General features: G+C 43.9%; 1 protein-coding gene across 2 annotated transcripts in view; it reads left to right on the top strand.

Moving 5' to 3' along the window:
* The window catches only part of Galnt7 (polypeptide N-acetylgalactosaminyltransferase 7), a 131,328-nt gene that overhangs the window by 101,465 nt on the left and 12,070 nt on the right, over positions 1-17,793 (top strand). Inside the window, exons 3-9 of one of the 2 annotated variants that reach the window (XM_021218753.1) lie at positions 605-771; positions 5,669-5,799; positions 6,065-6,144; positions 8,206-8,388; positions 10,738-10,855; positions 12,776-12,898; positions 14,177-14,395. In XM_021218753.1, coding sequence (XP_021074412.1) covers positions 605-771; positions 5,669-5,799; positions 6,065-6,144; positions 8,206-8,388; positions 10,738-10,855; positions 12,776-12,898; positions 14,177-14,395 — 1,021 coding nt within the window. Of the gene's footprint in view, positions 1-604; positions 772-5,668; positions 5,800-6,064; positions 6,145-7,876; positions 8,060-8,205; positions 8,389-10,737; positions 10,856-12,775; positions 12,899-14,176; positions 14,396-17,793 lie in introns of both variants that reach the window. The other variant, XM_021218755.1, reaches the window with a different exon arrangement.

The following is a 17,793-nucleotide window of genomic DNA, read 5'->3' as shown; positions in this document are numbered from 1 at the left end:
CTCCCTCCTTTCTTTCTTTCTTTCTTTCTTTCTTTCTTTCTTTCTTTCTTTCTTTCTTTTTTTCTTTCTTTCTTTCTTTCTTTCTTTTGTAGACTAACCAAGGATCCATGTTTAATTAGTCCAACAGATGCTGTCACCATTAGAGCTGGTCTCATTCACTGGTCAGTTTTCCAAAGACCCCCAAGCATTTCTGATTATCCTGCTTAAGTTATTTCTAAATATTTTTAACTGTCCAATTAGGCAACAGAATAAATCTCTTGCACTTAATCAAGTTTCAGAAAGGGAAATAAAGTGACATCTGTGTCATAGAAAACAGCCCGCTGACAGCTGTAGTAGTATCTTTGTCATCCTCAGCACCGTTTCGGAAGCTATTTCTTTTATCACACAATGTGCTGATACCAAGGAGCTTTATCTAGGAGTCACTTTAAACACCAGCTTCTTTCTTTGATCTTGAGTTTCTGCTGAGATCCAAAGAGCTTCGTGCTGTTTCCTTAGATAAATCAATAATATTTAATCCAATCGGAAAATACAAGCCCAGAGACTCTGAAGCTGAGCACTATAGATTTTTTTCTAAACACACACAATGGACTTTTCTTTTTTGCAGATGCAAGTATTGGCACTATGATGAAAACCTGCTTACTTCAAGCGTTGTCATTGTCTTCCATAATGAAGGATGGTCAACCCTTATGAGGACAGTCCACAGTGTAATCAAAAGGACACCAAGGAAGTATTTAGCAGAAATCGTGTTAATTGATGACTTCAGCAATAAAGGTAATGGCTATAGACTTGACATCTGTGCTAGAAAATAAGTCAGTGACAAGTAACACAAGTAAGATGTGTTCTCAAAATAAGTTCTTAAAATGAGAAGTGTCTGCCAATACGTTACTGTGTTGTCACTCTGCCACGCACTGTATATGAGTCATTTGTTGAATCCTAGCAAGAACCTTTAGAATGCTATAATATTCTGTTTTATACAGGAGACTCAGAGAACCCATCAGGCACAGAGGCTGTAATTAACTGTTAGATGCAAATCCATGAGTTCAAGACTTTCTTCTTGCTGTACCAATTCTGTGGGGCTCCAGTTTCACAAAAACTGAGTTATAGGAATAACATACTGAAAGATTGAAGAACAGAATTGTGTATTTTGCGCTGTCCCTCAAAGCTCCAGCCGTCATCTTCAAACTGAAATCCACAGACCTATCTCACAGCCTTCGTCCTACACTTTACCAGTGATGCGCATACTGACTTTGCCCTGATGGTGTGAGTGTATTTGTTGCCTCCTGGTTGCTATGACGAAATACCAGACAAAAGCAACTCAAGGGGGAGGGGGCTATTTTGGCTCTCAGTTTGAGGGTGCATTGAGAAAAAAGAAGGGACATAAATGTCAGTGCTCAGTCCATGTTCTTCCTTCAGGCAAGGACCCAAGTCTGTGTGGTGGTGCCTCTGGCATTTGGAGACTAGATCCCGCCAAGTTATCCTGTTAACCATCATACCGAACACATCTTCTACAGCTCGTTATATTCTCTATTTGATTTAAAATATTAGATAAAAATAAATTATGAGTCGAGGTGGGCATGTGTGGGGACTCCTGTACCCCAGGCTAGCCCTGAGCTCTTTGTGTAACTTGGCATAGCCTTCCGTCAGTTCCTGACCTTCCTGCCTCTATCTCCCAGGCACTGTAACTACAGGCTGGGTCTCAATCAGTCCTCGTTCTTTTGAAGGAGACCATTACAGTATTTAGGCAAATGTTAGGTCATCTTGGTTCAATGTGGAAAGAGATGGATCAAGTGGTAATTTTCTAGAAATTTTAACTTTTTAAAACTAATTTTGGGTAATTTCTTTCAATACATTATTGTAAGCTAAATATATATTCTTAATTACAGAAATGTAGAAATGATGTTCTAGCCCTAGATACTCAGTCAACATGCAAATGAAAATGGAAGGTGGATGTTTCAATGCAAATCTGCATTTTTATTCATTTATTTATTGATTTAACTGGTCACAGAGCAATTGACGTTTTAGAACTGACTGAACTGCTCAGTTACTCAATAACAACAAGACGTTTACACTTTGGCAAACAAGTTTTCCAGGTTTTTTCTGCAGAAGGCATGCCTACCCAATCTGATGTTAGGGTTGAAGAGAGAGCCCCAGTACCATGAAAATACCTTTCAGGGTAGCTGTATTCAGCTTCCTCCCGCTATGCTCCATTCAGAACTCTCCAAGTCTGGACAAATGTTGGCTGCTTCTGCAAGGACATAGCTAGAATCTTCATCTATACACATATGCTAGCACTAGAAAAAAAATAAAATTATGACGTATTTCCTCCCCCTCATTTCCTGCAGCTGATAGCTGCAATTACTAATCATTTTAATTACTCTAGACATATATCTTTAATGTTTAATCTCAATTAAATATATTTCTTAGCTTGGGTATCTTATCCCGGTTGCAGTTTTCTATGGCAAATGCTTTTACCAAAACTATTTGTTTTTCTGCAAGAAGAAGCATTTGAAAATAAACTTGAGCAGGCTGGAGAGGGTGGCTCGGTGGTCAGGAGCGCTGGCTGCTCTTACAGGGGACTCGGGTTTGATCCCCATGTGATGGCTCTGGCCTCCAGGAACACAGAACACATGTAGTGCACGCATGTGCAGACAAGCGAACACTCATAAAGTAATATATAAGAAAAGAAAATATGCCTTCGAGTGATACGGTTGACACTACCCAAGTGTATGGGGAAAAAAGCCAGATCTACAAAACTACTTTCTGAACCCGCCTGTGTTGGTACTGATGGTAGGCATTTTATTATGAATATTTGAAATCATCGTATAAAAAGAATAGGTATTTTACCATCCGAAAATAGCTTTTTGGCCCCAAAAAAGGAACAGAAGCTGAGGCTTGGGCTGCTTGTGCCTCTGTCTGTCTTGTCTGTCTGTCTGTCTGTCTGTCTGTCTGTCTGTCTGAGCATCTCATGCTACAGCTCTCGGTGGCTCCAAGTCTCACACTTAGGCAGGATCTACATACCCCGCAGGAGACGGAAACGTTTAGATTCCCCTGGAACATAAGTCCAGAAGGCCTGTAATTAGTGTTTTCTAATTTCAAGACAACACTAAGATCTGTTGCTACTAGCTTCAGAAAAATTGTAGCATTTGCTTAATAAGGCTCAAGTAAACTTCGGCTTGTACTTTGCCTCAATAGAGTTAGAAAATTAAACCTTGAGGTTAGTTTCCTTTTTTTAGAGACAGAACATAAAACCTCTTAAAGGATCCAACTCCTCTCCATAACCTTTAGGCTTCTGGTAATGAACGCATTCTCTCTTAGCAAGGTTTGAGGCCTTTAAATAGAGCTGGCTCCTCCCAACTTTTGTGCATCTTCATCTGAGACCACGGTGGCTTCAGGTGAACAGCCCCAGATGCTTAGAGATCTGCAGCAGCCAGGGTTTGTCGGAGTCTACCTTAAAGTCTGCAGCAACCAATTGTTTGCTCGGTCCCACCTTAGAGCTCTACAGCAGCCAAGGGCCTCCTTAGTCCTTTTTAGGGTCTGTGGCATGCAAGAGTTTGCTCAGTCCCACCTTAGAGGTCCGCAGCGGCCGAGAGTTTTCTCGGTGGTCCCACTGGATCTTGTTCCCGGCAGTCGGCTTCCCGGCTGATGGACTCACAGCAGCCTCAGCCGTGTGCAGGCTCCACAGAGATGGACAAGAGAGATGACCGAGGAATACGGATGAGCTCTTGATGCTTTGCTCCCAAGTGACCCATGACCTTTCCAGACAAGCCTGTGCCACCAATAGTCACAAACCCAGCCTGACAAATGTCGGCTGTAAGAAGGAAATATTTACCAAGGCTATGTTTGAGCCCTAAATTCAGTCTACTGCAGTGTGAGGTCACAGAGGCCATTTGTCTTGAGTGGGAGTCTAAATTGGGAAAAATAGGTCACTCCCTTCTGTATTTAATGTTTGAGCTGAAGTAACATGTCCCAAAGACAGCCCTAATGGGATCAGAAAGACTTTAGAGAATAACGGCGAAGGACTGCAGCAAGCTTTGGGAATAAAAGAAAAGAGCAGAGGACTTACATTTAAAAAGAAAGACACAACCTATTTTGAAAGGGAAAAGTCCCCAAACGTTTTAGCAGGGAAATACAATTAAACTTGAAATTGTATTGGTATGACTCTTTTAAAGTTGGTGCCAAAATGTGGTGTGTGTGTGTGTGTGTGTGTGTGTGTGTGTGTGTGTGTGTGTCTTAATTCTGAAAACCCATACGAATGGGTATTTTTGTTGGTGATAAACACCTTGATGCGGTTATGCACGCCTCTAATATTAGTGCTTCGTAGGTCAAGGAAGAGGATCAAAACTCAAGTCTGAGAGAGAGGTTAAGAGACTGGCTCCACAGTTTGATCCCAGCACCCACACGGCGGCTCACAACCGTTTGTAACTCCAGTCCTAAGGGATAAGGGGCTGTCTTCCGGCTTCCTCCATGCACCAGGCACACCAGTGGTACACAGGCATACATGCAAAGTAAACACCATACACATACAATTTTAAAACAATTTTTTAAGAGTTCAGGTCCGGCCTCAGCTACATAGTGACTCTGAGGCCAGCCTTGGCTATATGACAGTCTATCTCAAAACAAACACATTAAAAAGCCTCCTAAAACAAGCAAACTATTAAATATATGGTCCAACACACACGCATTGTGCAGCTGGCTCTCAGCTAGATACAGCAAAAATTTTTTTGGTGGTTTTTGTACTGATGAGCCAAAATTTTAACAATTTTAGGACAATTGCTGTGTCCTCGGGAAGTGTCTCAGCAGGGGACAGGAGCTTATACTAGCTGGTGAGCCAATTTCCTGGGCTCACAATGATAAACAAAAGCTGTTATTTTACAGTGAGAAGCCAAGGTGCAATCTTTGCCAATTGTGCCGGGTTTTCACAACATAGAATTCCCTCTACTAAGTCACAAACATGTATGTATATGTAATTATAATGATTATAATTTAATTATACACATACTTGTAATGCTAAGCCAGACAAAAATGTGTCTTTTGATGGCTATGGGCCAACTTGGATGGAGAGATTTGATCACAGTAAGACAGCGATTTTCTGTACCTATTATGGTTGGAGAAAGATGGCCCAGAAACAAAATTTTGAGCAGCCCTTGCCGTGCGCAAACTCCAGGGAAATGGCATGGCACTATCAGTAGACTACATATCTTTAGGAATCCTGAACTTTTTTCAACTGCAAAATATTATATATTTTTTTACTTTTTAAACCTGACATTTTCAACTTTCAATGTTTATTTAATGTTCACAGGGATGCTTGATACTGTTTTTTATGCTACCCAATCTCCCATAGATACATTAAGCTTAAAATTAACTTGTAACACATTTTGCCTTCCTTCTTTCTTTGGTGTGATGGCAGAGGACCAAACCCATCCCTGGGAACTGCTTGTCACACATGGTCTACCGCTGACATCCACCCTTATCTTCCATCTTCATTGATCCACCGTACGTCTGACCCACGTATGATTAGTGACGGCACAGCACAGCTGTTTACTGCTGCTGGGTTTTACAATATCAAAGAAATGTAATCCAATCTTGGTTTCTTGAGAGGAAAAAAAATTGTTTCTATGTAAAAGTCTATAATGTTGGTTGGATTTTTTTTTTTTTTTTTAACTCACAGAACACTTAAAAGAAAAACTGGATGAGTACATAAAGCTGTGGAATGGCCTCGTGAAGGTGTTTCGAAATGAGAGGAGAGAGGGTTTGATTCAAGCCCGGAGCATCGGCGCTCAGAAGGCTAAGCTTGGCCAGGTAGGAAGTATGCGCTGGTGTGCTGGGTACAGAGTCAGCACTAACGTTTTGGTAACGGAAAGGTCAGATACAATTTGGGATTATCCTTTGGGTTTTTTTTATTATTTTTTTAATTGAAATAAGAATGTTGGTTTGAATGGGTAACTTATATGTCAAGATTGACGAAAGTGCTAACTTGTATTAGCATCTAACTTTAAAATGTGTGTGATGTTTGCTGTGCCATATGTGAGGAGTGTTTTTTTTCACCCTGCCTCTCTTTTTTAAGGTTTTGATATACCTTGATGCCCACTGTGAGGTGGCAGTTAACTGGTATGCACCACTTGTAGCGCCAATATCTAAGGACAGGTAACGTCACCTTGCTTTTTTTTTTTTTCCTCTCCTAGTTGAAAAGTAAAACCTCGTCCTAGACGGACAAACACTATTCTCCTCTATGTCCCCGTTCCATTTAGTTTGCCAGATGTTGTGTGAGAAGTGTTTTCCTTGCGCTGTCCGTTTCCCGGGTGGAGCTAGGCGGATGACTGAGTCAAACGTAGCCAGCCTGTGTTGGGAAGAAACGAGGTGTCTGTCCCCTTGCAGAGCTGTCCCTGTCTTCTGTTGAGACTCCTACGTTGTCTCCTCTAAACTGGATAAATGCTCTGAAGACTTGGCATTAAGCCTTTGGGTTTCTGACAGCTTTGAAATGATTACATTAGATGGTAAAGGGCCATCTCTTCCTCGGGTCAAGTCTCTGGGTTCCTATGGAAACTACAGGGTAGAGGAATAGACAGCTGTGCCATGGAAAGATGACCATCAGGCTTACAGACCCATCCGAAACACCACCAGTCCCTCACTTCTGCTTCTTCCCCAGAATCCTGACTGTTTCAGAATCTAGGCAAAGGCAGCCTATGCCTGTGGCGAAAGGCACAGGCCTGACGAAGAACTTGGGAGTCTTTGTCATCAGGTTTAAGGTGAAGGAAGGCCCATGGTAAACACCGTCACATGCTGTCTGGCCTCCCCCCACAGCAGCCCTGCCAGATAGACACTGTAAAAAACAGCACTAAGGCTTAGGAAAATAAATGTGCCACAAATCCAGTATTTAACAAACTGGCAGGCAGATCTCTGGGCTTTTTTACGTTTCAACATTTATTTGAAATTGTGAAAAGCTCATGACAAGAGGAAAGATGCCTGACCAGGCAGCCAGGTCACTGTCTCCACAGCAGTGTTTCTGCGAGAAGCCCGTGTGTCACACCATGGCCTTCCTGTGAGTTTCTGGTCAGGAGAGAAGTAAGCTCTCTTCCATCCCACCGAGGCTCTAAGCCCCACAGATTTCTTTTTCCTCTGTGACCCCCATTTTGAGAAGCCTGTCCTCTGTCCCTTCCGACATGATGTCACCGTGACGCAGCTCAGCGCCCACTGGTTACTCGGTGCCAGCGTTTTACTAAACACAAATGCAAAGGAAATATATGTATTTTTTTTTAAATCCTTCAAATTCTTGGCTCATTCCGTAAGTTCCTCAATAGATCCTGAAGCTTTCTTTCTTGCTTTTTTAATTTTTTTTTAAGTTAAACACAACACAGAAGTGTGAGGTTTTAGTTTTGTTCGAGTGACTTTTTTTAAAGGAGGCAAGAAAATTAACTAAAAGCAGGGAAGACGTGTTCATAATAACTCCTCCCAAAGGTTCAGAAAGGAACAGAGCCGGAGGAAGCTGGTAAGAACGTGGTCAGAGGAAGTGCGTACACAGACTTTAAAAAAAAAAAAAATAGGGGACACAGAAAGCAACAGGTAGAGAGCTCTTGTAAACGTTACAGAATTAGTACATGATAGCTGCCGGTGACGCCGCAGTTAAAAGGAGGAAGCTTCTAATAGTCTTCGTGGCATAGCTCTGATATGGATAGCTAGGATAAGCCCCCTTCCCTTCTGCCCTTCTGCTAACCGGGCTTGGCTGTCCCGAGACCTTACTTTACTCTCTGCCCCCATTAGACGATCGTTTTCCTAATACAGAATGCGACCGAGTCAGGTGGAGCCCGTGTAGCTAGGCATGGTGACCTAGTCAGTTTGGGGTTCTTAAATGCGTTTTCATTTTCTGTAAATGTTTCAGAGCTACATGTACTGTGCCTCTAATAGATTACATAGACGGGAATGATTATTCCATTGAACCACAGCAAGGTGGGGATGAAGATGGTTTTGCCAGAGGGGCCTGGGACTGGAGTATGCTATGGAAACGTATCCCACTAAGCCACAAGGAAAAAGCCAAAAGAAAGCATAAAACTGAGCCTTATCGGTAAAGAGTGTTACTTTACTTTTTTTTTATGTTGAATGTTTACCTAAGTCCTCTTTTTTTTTTTTCCTTCCCTATGAACTCGTGTAACTATGTGGGTCCATACACATGTTTCCATTTGATCTTGCTGCATCATCAACACAACACAGAACCATTTGCACTGTGCCAATTATAGATGTCATAAACGGCAACACATATGAGATTATACCCCAAGGGGGTGGTGATGAAGATGGGTATGCCCGAGGAGCATGGGACTGGAGTATGCTCTGGAAACGGGTGCCTCTGACCTCTCGAGAGAAGAGACTGAGAAAGACAAAAACTGAGCCGTATCGGTAATCACTAAGTCGCTTTACCTACCTCCTCTTTTTCCGGTTGCTGCTAACCTATTAACCCTCTCGCCCTGCTGAAACCTGCTGTAAGAACTGGAGCTGTCCTCTCAGATCCTGACAGAGCTTTTACTCCTTGCAGCCCCAGCGCTTTGATGAATTCACATTGGCTCCTTGAACAGCTTTTGCCCTAAATGCAAGCTCCGCTAATGTGAATCTGTGAATCGTACTCTTTCATTCGGGAAACAGTAATCTGTTCTTATTAATGAAGCCTAAGCACAAAAGGGGGAAACAACGCTTCCCTGCTGTCCAGGAGACCAAACGACAGAGGGTATTCTGTACATGCAAACCTCGGAAACTGTGGTCAGCTCCAGACTTGCAAGTGGCCCCTTGAAGTCTTGGGTGCAGCACTGGGGGAAGGGCACCCCAGCAAGAGACTGTTGGGTTCCCCCCTTTGTTTTGTATGCTAAATCTCTGATACTAATTTTGTATCACTTAAATGTGATGAATACAAAACAAAAACCAAAAAACAAAAAACCCACAACTTTAGAAAACGTTGCATAGAATCCTTTGTTGCTTGGTTCTCAAAAGATTGCTTGATCAGCAGAAAGCTCCATCCCCCACATCGGCTTGTGGCTCCTCAAATAGAATGATCCACTTCATGATCTCCTTTTGATCTTTTAATTGAAACATTTTACAGGCTTTCAAAAAAAAAATGGCCCCCCAATGAAATGTGTAGACATGTAGCCCATGTCCATAATGTGTTTCCTGTCTGTCTGTCTGTCTGTCTGTCCATCTATTGTCTGTTCCTCTCCCGTGGTCCTGCTTCCAGTCTCTCTGTCCCTGTCACGGTGCTCAGAATGTCAGAACTCATTTGGGGCAGTGCTTCCATGTCGTGGATTTGGGCATGTTGTGATCAGGACGCTGAATGGCAAACATGAGGAAATTACCAAGCTTTTCCTGGGCATCTTCCAGATTTTCATTCAAAATCTTAAGGTTCAGAATGGTCCAGGAACCTGCTGCTGACCGGTTTGGGCTCACAGGTCACCCAGGAGACAAAGATGCCAACCTTTAGAAGGCATATTTTAAAAATAGGCTTAGGGAAAGTTAAGGGGAGCCCCTCCCATCAGCTTCCTTGTGAGGATGTTAAAGCCACCCTTTCCGAGTACGGACTGAGATGAACGGGATATGTTTGAAGAGCACAAGAGTAATGAAATAATGTTCAACGGCAGCTCAGCAAATATGTCTGGGAAATATAACCAGAATGTACTGGCTTAGTGACTTAGGCAGTGTCTTTTAAGAAGAAAAGGCATACAAGCACAGCTCTTTCTTGATGGGACATTCCGTCAGTCCTAAAAATATGAACCGGACTCACTGTCTGCTCGACATGAGTTTGTTGACTGTTTACTAAGTGCTGGCCACTATTTTAGGGCCTTTTCAAAATATAAATAACTAAATATGTTCCCATGGAGTTTATACTATAGTGAGTGGTACACAAATTAAACACACACACACACACACACATTTTCGAGGTGAAAACCAGTGGGACCCAGTAATAGACGGACATTAGTGTGAACGAGGAACGCAGAATTCTAACCGTATCCAGTTCCTACAGCTTACAGATCATAGTGCGTTAATCATTGCTTAATGCTAAGAAAGAATGCCTAGAATATGGTGTTTATTCTGCTATCATTTGTTCAATAGTGGGGGTGACTTGACCCTAAAATGTTATAGAATGGATTTTCTCCTTCTCCTAAAATGTATCAGACCTAAGATCTGTACAAGCAAGCCCAAGGGGCACCCTTTTGCACCCCCAACTCCTACTGTAGTACAAGCTGATTCCCCATGTCCTGATCCTTTGGTCGCTCCTGTGCTCCACTTGCAAATTCATGAACCAAGCTGTTCAACAGTGGTTTACACCATTATCTGGCAAGGCCTTGAGCTATAAAATTTAAAAATGACATACTCCTTCCATGATGTATAGTTTCATTCATCCCAGAATGACTCACAAATCACTGAGGGAGAAGTCAGCAGACAATATCCGCATGGTTCTGTGTTTTGGGAGAAAAAGAAAAATTTTTATCTTAATGCCAAACTTGTTTAAATCAACAAAAGAACCAAGGCGCCCTCTAGTGGTGAAGCATCGCAATAGTCTAAAGACGTTTTGGTAAATGCGCCCAGAGATTGTGAGCACGTTCTTTGTGAAGGTTTTACAGTTTCTTGATGTTTAGCCATCAGTCTCACCTCTTCTGTGCATTCTCGCGCTGTGTTTCCAAAGGCTGTCTGTCTGTCGGTGACGGGGTGCCGGGGCTTTGTGTTTAACAGTCATCACATGCAGTGTCTGTCCTTCCTTAGGTCTCCAGCTATGGCGGGTGGATTATTTGCCATTGAGAGGGACTTCTTCTTCGAACTGGGTCTCTATGATCCTGGTCTCCAGATCTGGGGTGGTGAAAACTTTGAAATCTCATACAAGGTAACATTTCACTCAAAAAAAAATGTTCTTTTCTAACTAGTTTGGGGGTTGTTTACTTGGGGGAGGGGGACCTGTCTCTCTCTCTGCCACACTGACTGTCCTGGACTTCTCTATGTAGACCAGGCTGTCCTTGAACTCACCAAGATCCATCTGCCTTTGACTCCTAAGTGCTGGGACTAAAGGCATGTGCCACCATCCCCTGCCTCTTGTTTACTATGGGGCACCCAACTTTTCTCATTTTCAAATAAAGCTAAATTGGTTGGTTGGTTGGTTGGTTTTAGAGACAAGGTTTCTCTCTGTAGTCCTGACTGTCCTAGAACCCTCTTTGTAGACCAGACTGATGGCAAACTTAGAGAGCTGCCTGCCTCTGCCTCCTGAGTGCTGAGATAAGGGTATGAGACCCAAGGCCAGCTAGATGTGGGTGAGAGGGGTGGTGACTGCTTCTAGAAAAAATACATCATGAGCTTCTGTAAATTATTAGGAATGCCTCAATTAAGCATAGCTCTTAGGATAAATAAAGTAAAGTGATCAGTTGTCTACAGAGCTCAGCCTGGAATTAGGACCCACAAGCTTCCGAAATGGAAATGGTCTCCCTCTCTCCTGCTCCCAGGTTGTTTACTCATTGGAGCCTTGGGTTATAGTGGCTCTTTGGAGGGGCCGAATGTTGACCATCTACTGACATAGGACCCGGTGACAGACACAGTCACACAGGGACGGACCTCCTCCCTCTGCAGCGGAGGTGCCGTCTTGCTTGGTCCAACTCTACCGTGGTCCTCCCCCATTTTCAGAGATTCGGGGAGGGGAAGAGATTACAGTTTTCAGATATTCATTCCTTCTTGTCTTAAAAATCCTGTGTGTTGTGGCGCACGCCTTTAATCCCAGCACTTGGGAGGCAGAGACAGGTCAATTTCTGAGTTCGAGGCCAGCCTGGTCTACAAAGTGAGTTCCAGGACAGCCAAACCCTGTCTCGAAANAAAAAAAAAAAAAAAAATCCTGTGTGTTAGTGTTGTGAGTGTTAGGCTAGGGACAACTAATCTTTCTGCCAAAGAACTTATAATTGTAAAAAAAAAAAAAAAAAAAAAACCTTATAGACCAGAAATATTTGAAAATTATAATGTAGTGAATTTATTAAAAAAAAAAAAAAAGGCAGAGGCATTCAGTTGATGGTTAAAGAAAATGCCACCACGATCGAGGAAGACTTGGAGGTGGAAATAAGATGCGTGGTTTCCATAAGCAGAGATAAAGGGAGGAGAGAGGCAGGCCTCGTAAGTGTGTAGAACAAGGGCAGGGGCAAGGGTCTGAGTGTGAAGAGCAAGTGCGGGCGCCTTTAGGTGGGGTCAAGGAGTGTGATCAGGGAAGCCACTAAAGACAAAGTGGGCCAGAGCAGTCAGAGCCATGCTAAAGAGTCTTTAGCGCCATGCTAAGAGATTCCCCGCCCCCTTGGTTTGATAAGCAGAAGGCAGCCAACCAAGACACTAAGCAGGGAGATAATAAGGCTCAGTAATCTCTTGCTATAAATAAGGACAGAGTTAACTAGAGAGGAGTTCAAGGTTATGAAGCCAGTTAGGTGATTACAGTAATCACCCGGGTAGGAACTAGATGAGCATCAGAAACGACAGGTGGTGTTAAGACTGAGTGAGGATTTACATTATTTTGAGGTTGTATGGAGAAAGGGCTGCTGGCTCTGGAAGACCAGAGGGAGGGACTCACTAATAGTAACTTTCCATTTCCCTCACCACGGCCTTCCTTGTTGTTACTTATGTTTCTAACGTAATGGACTATTTTAGAATTTGGTTAGCTTAGCATTCAGTGTGGACACTATGTCTAATTTAAAACTAACATTTACAGAACAAACTTTCCAGTATTTTATTTTTGCATTTCTGATCGATCACTTTGACAGTATACGTTCTCCCTTGACAGATCTGGCAGTGTGGTGGCAAATTGTTGTTTGTGCCTTGTTCTCGTGTTGGGCACATCTACCGCCTTGAGGGCTGGCAAGGGAACCCTCCACCCCTTTACGTCGGCTCTTCTCCAACCCTGAAGGTGAGGCGGTGGTGTTTTTAAAAGGAGAGAAGGGGAGAGACGGAAAATGTACATACCACACGGAGTGGAAGTATTTATGCTGTATAACAATATTTGTTACACATACACTGTGAAATGGTCAAAATCCATTTAGTTTATAGACTGCATAGCATGCTACCCAATGCCTTGTTATTAACTGCAGGAACTAATGTACAGGAGATCTCCACAACTTGTTTCTCCTGTGAGAGAAGTGTTGTGTCTTCTGCTCAAACATCTCCTCCACAACCTTCCCACGCCCATTCTGTGGTACCCAGCGCTGCACTGTGTTTCTGTCCGCTGGTTTCCTTCCCATCCTTCCTGTGAGTGAGCACACACGTCTCTCTTTCTGTGCCTAGTTTCTTTCACTTACCATAATCACGTCCTGTGTGTTGTTGAAGATGATGGACTTTGCTTTCCTCTAATGGCTGGGCCTTCTGTCGTGCACATCACGTTTTCTAGATCCAGTCATCAGTTGGCAAACACTTAGGTTGATTTCACATATTGGTCGTTATAAGGAGCGCTTGGAAATTCTGCACAGAGGTTCAGGCATCTCATTGGTGGACTGAATCCTCATCTTTAAGGAATGTACGCTACACTGGGATTGCTGGACCACAGTTTTTCCTCTTTTAATTTTGCGAGTTCTCACTAATCCTGTCCAAACCTGCACGTTAAACGTTTGTCGGTGATGACAGTGTCCATTTATTTTATTGGTCAGCAGCTGCCATTCCTCTGTGTCCACCTCCTGTGGAAGGCATACAGTTAATTTGCACCTATAGTAAAAATGATTCTGTTATAGTCATGAAAAGATGGACAGTCGCCCGAGGAGCAGTTCTTTGTAGCGAGGGGTTTGAGGTTGAGATTTTTCTCCCTCACGTGTCAGTAACATGGTGCCAATATAAAGGAAGGACATGAGAATAAACCCCACTGTTCAGCCAGGCTCTCAAAAGCCCTGTCTGGGCTTCACCTTCTTCATCCGTTCGTTATCAGAATAGAATGCATATCTTAGAATTGATGATCTTCCAGCTCGGGAAGGTCTAATTTATGTACACTACTTTTTAATTGAGTCTACATACATGGTATTTTTATACTTGGAAAATAACATATTAGTGTTATTTATCTCTTATTTTCATTGATTAAATGTCACATCCTGACTAATGAGTTCACTGCATTTTGTTTGTATTCTGTACATCCAAGGTGGGCGGTTTATGCCTTTACAGTTATTTCTACATCTCATAATGACTGCAATTTTTGTTTCCGCAGAATTATGTGAGAGTCGTGGAAGTCTGGTGGGATGAATATAAAGATTACTTCTACGCTAGCCGTCCTGAGTCAAAGGCGCTGCCCTACGGGGACATATCTGAGCTGAAGAAATTTCGAGAAGATCACAACTGTAAAAGTTTCAAGTGGTTTATGGAAGAAATCGCGTATGACATCACCGCCCACTACCCTTTGCCACCCAGAAATGTCGAGTGGGGGGAGGTAAGTAGCAGCCTGTATTTAGACATCCAGATGTGCGTATCCAGAGTCAGTGTTTGAAAGAAGGTAGAGAAAAAAATGGGAAAGTATGCATGGAAGGCTTGCAGAAATGTTCAGCTGAAACCACACTGAGAGCATACCCTCTCCTCGTACCAAATCATCAGAGCTGCCCTGACCACCAGGCCACACCCCCTCCCAGCCTTTGCACGTGTGACTGTCAGCAGATTCTCCCCCATTTCCTCCTCTCCAGCACCCACCGTGTCCATCCGTCATTCTGCCTCCTTTTCTTTCCAGTTTCACTTACTGCTCTTGTCTCGGAGATCATAAATACTAAAGATCATTTCTCTGTTCCCCTGCATCAGAGCCACTTAGGTCTGCCAAGTTTCCAGGGGTTCTCACGACGCCTGCCCACCTTCCAATACACAGCCCTTGACACAGCCCTTGTCAAAGGAATTGGGCAGTGGTAATAAAGTGAGGCCAAGGCATTGATCTGTACGGTCATTTCCTATTTCTTCTGACTTGCCTCTGTGGCATCAACTCTGATTGTGCTCACACTGGTGCCGTATGCGGCTGCCTCGCAGATAATCGAGCAGGCTATCAGCTTTCAAGATCGTGTACCTTTGTTAATTTGTGAATCCAGCAAATATTGATTACGGCCTTAGAGTGTACTAGTCATTCATCTGGGCAAAAATACAGCCCCTTTCTTCAAAGAATGTTTATGCTTTTTTTTTGGGGGGGGGGGGACATGAGTGTGGGATACTGTCCTGAGGAGGTCAGAACAGTAGGATGGCTTTTCTGGGGATATGGATGATAAAGATCTAAGCCAGTCAGAGAGCCAAAAAAGAGAAACAGAAAGTGGTGACTTCAAAGGTAGAAAATTGCACTCAATTACTTTTCTGTTGCTGTGGTAAAATAACAAGACTGAGGAAATTCCTGAAAGAAAGAGTTTATTTGGGCTTACGGTCCTAAAGGCTAAGAGTCCATCGAAATAGGCAAAATGCAGAAATGGCAGCAAACATGGTGGCTGGAGCAACAAGCTGGTAGGAGTTCACATCCTAAACTGCAAGGCCAACGCAGAGAGGGAGCTGGAAATGGAAATGCTGGGTCTTCAGACTCTCAGAACTCACGGCCTCTGATATACTTCCTCCAAGAAGGCCCTTAAGCCTCTTCAAACACTGGGGACAGTGACAGTGGCTTAGAGGAAGGGAAAGCACAAGACATGGCTAAGCAAACACCAAGTCACAGATGTTGTCAGGAGAACGTAGGCACAGTGTAGGGAAGATGGGTGTGTGAAAGATGAGGGCTGGGATGCTTACATTTTCTATTTGAGCAGCCGGTTAAGGGGCTACTGAGGCGGGCGCACAGTGGGCGGGGAACGTGGAGGTGTTGAGAAATAGCACTCTTTTTTTTTTTAAAGAGATTTTATTTATTACTATTATATGTAAGTACACTGTAGCTGTCTTCAGACACACCAGAAGAAGGCATCATATCTCACTACGGATGGTTGTGAGCCACCATGTGGTTGCTGGGATTTGAACTCAGGACCATTGGAAGAGCAGTCAGTGCTCTTACCTGCTGAGCCATCTCACCAGCCCGAGGAGTAGCACTCCTCGGGTCTGTTTGTGGTTCGCACATGCAGGATGACTGCTAGACGGCCATGTGCAGCTGTCAGCTCCTGTTGGTTGAGGATCTTATGCTGAACCCCAGAAAAGAGGCTTCTCCAGAGATCAGCATGTGGAGACCATTAGCATCCAGTGCAGTGACACTGCAGCCATAGAGAAAGAAAGAAACAGAGAAGAGAGAACTGAATCCATTTGTAAGAGTCTGCGGCGTTGAGAGTTGGGGAGTAAACAGAGAAACACGGGGGACACTACAACTGCTCTTTGACTTCCTGTAGTAATGCCTGTGCCTTTCCTCGGCAATCTTATTCCATCTCTCCTGTTACAGAGAACTAGCCAGTAACCTGCTGAGAAAAAGTAAATCTGGGGCAGTCCACATCAGACTTAGTTACGTTTTAATCTCCCAGAAACCCTCTGTGTGGAAGGAAGGAATTCTCCTTTGACCTCAGCCAGTTCCCTGGCTTTAAACTCATCTTTGTACAAATGACTGTTAGGCTTGATCCTCAACTCAAGTCTCTTCCTTCCCTCCCTCCCTCCCTCTCCCTCCCTTCCTCCCTCCCTCCCTCCCTCCCTCCCCCCCTACCTACCTACCTCTCCCCCTCTCTCCCTCCCTCCCTCCCTCCCTCCCTCCCTCCCTCCCTCTCCCCCCTCTCTCTAAGAGCCTAGGCAAATTCATTCAGCCATATTCTGGACTTCTTTACTTTAATATAATTTCCATCTCAGTCCACCTCAGGTTGAACACCTTTTCTCCGTCTCCAGCCTATCTTGGCTCATTGCTCATACCAAAAACATGGGGGGGGGGGGCCCTTCACTGAGTGGCTTTTTCTCACACGTGCATCAGTTTCAGAATCTAGCCCTTCCTTACCTTGGCTAAGTCCCCATCACCTCTTACCCAAACTAGCTTGCTCGTATCGTTGGCCCATTCTAAACACCAGAAGCCATCAGAGAAGCTTTGGAGATGCAATGCATGTCATGTCGCCGCTCTTTAAGAAGGAGAGGTCACCACCGCAGTTGCTTGGTTCCATGAAGGCAGAGCCCTTTCTGGTGACCTCCTTCCCCTCTCACCTCGCCTGCCCCTCCTCCCCCTCTCCTTCCCCTCTCCTCCTCTTTCTCCTCTCTTCCTCCTCCTCACACTTCTTGCCTCTGCTGTTCCCCTACCCAGAATGCCTTCCTTTGGGCATCTGCAGGCACAGCTAACTTCCACGTCTTTCAAGTTTTTCCCCGTGTCCTTGATGAGATCTACCCTAGACACCCTCCTCAATCCCCAGCCCCTTCCTTAATGGTCTTGCTTTTCTCTCCCGTGGCCTGTGTTTCTTGAACAATAGATACCTTGTTAGCTTCCTTTTTGCCTTTGTGATGCTGTGAACTATGAGTTCACTGGAGCATATATAAATAGATGTACAGATATATAAATATATAGATATATCGGCATATAGATAAAACATACCTGCCACATGGTAGGTACCCACTTATTATTTCATGAATGAGAGCACATGCATTCAGGGATGGATGGATGGATGGATGGATGGATGGATGGATGGATGGATGGATGGATGGATGAGGGGTTTCCCTCCTTTTACCATCTCTGTTCTAATTATATCTTCAGAGGAATTTGTCCACATTCTGTCATCTACCCCTTACTTCCTTTCCATTATCCTTTACATTTGTCTGCTGAACATTCTGGAATAAACCCTGATTTAAAAGATGTCCCGAGCCAGGCATGGTGGCGCATGCCTTTAATCCCAGCACTCGGGAGGCAGAGGCAGGCGGATTTCTGAGTTC

This window comes from Mus pahari, chromosome 19 (genome assembly GCF_900095145.1).
Source record: "Mus pahari chromosome 19, PAHARI_EIJ_v1.1, whole genome shotgun sequence".
NCBI lineage: Eukaryota > Metazoa > Chordata > Mammalia > Rodentia > Muridae > Mus > Mus pahari.
Note: the sequence above shows the minus strand (reverse complement) of the source record. Positions and strands in the feature narration are given on the sequence as shown.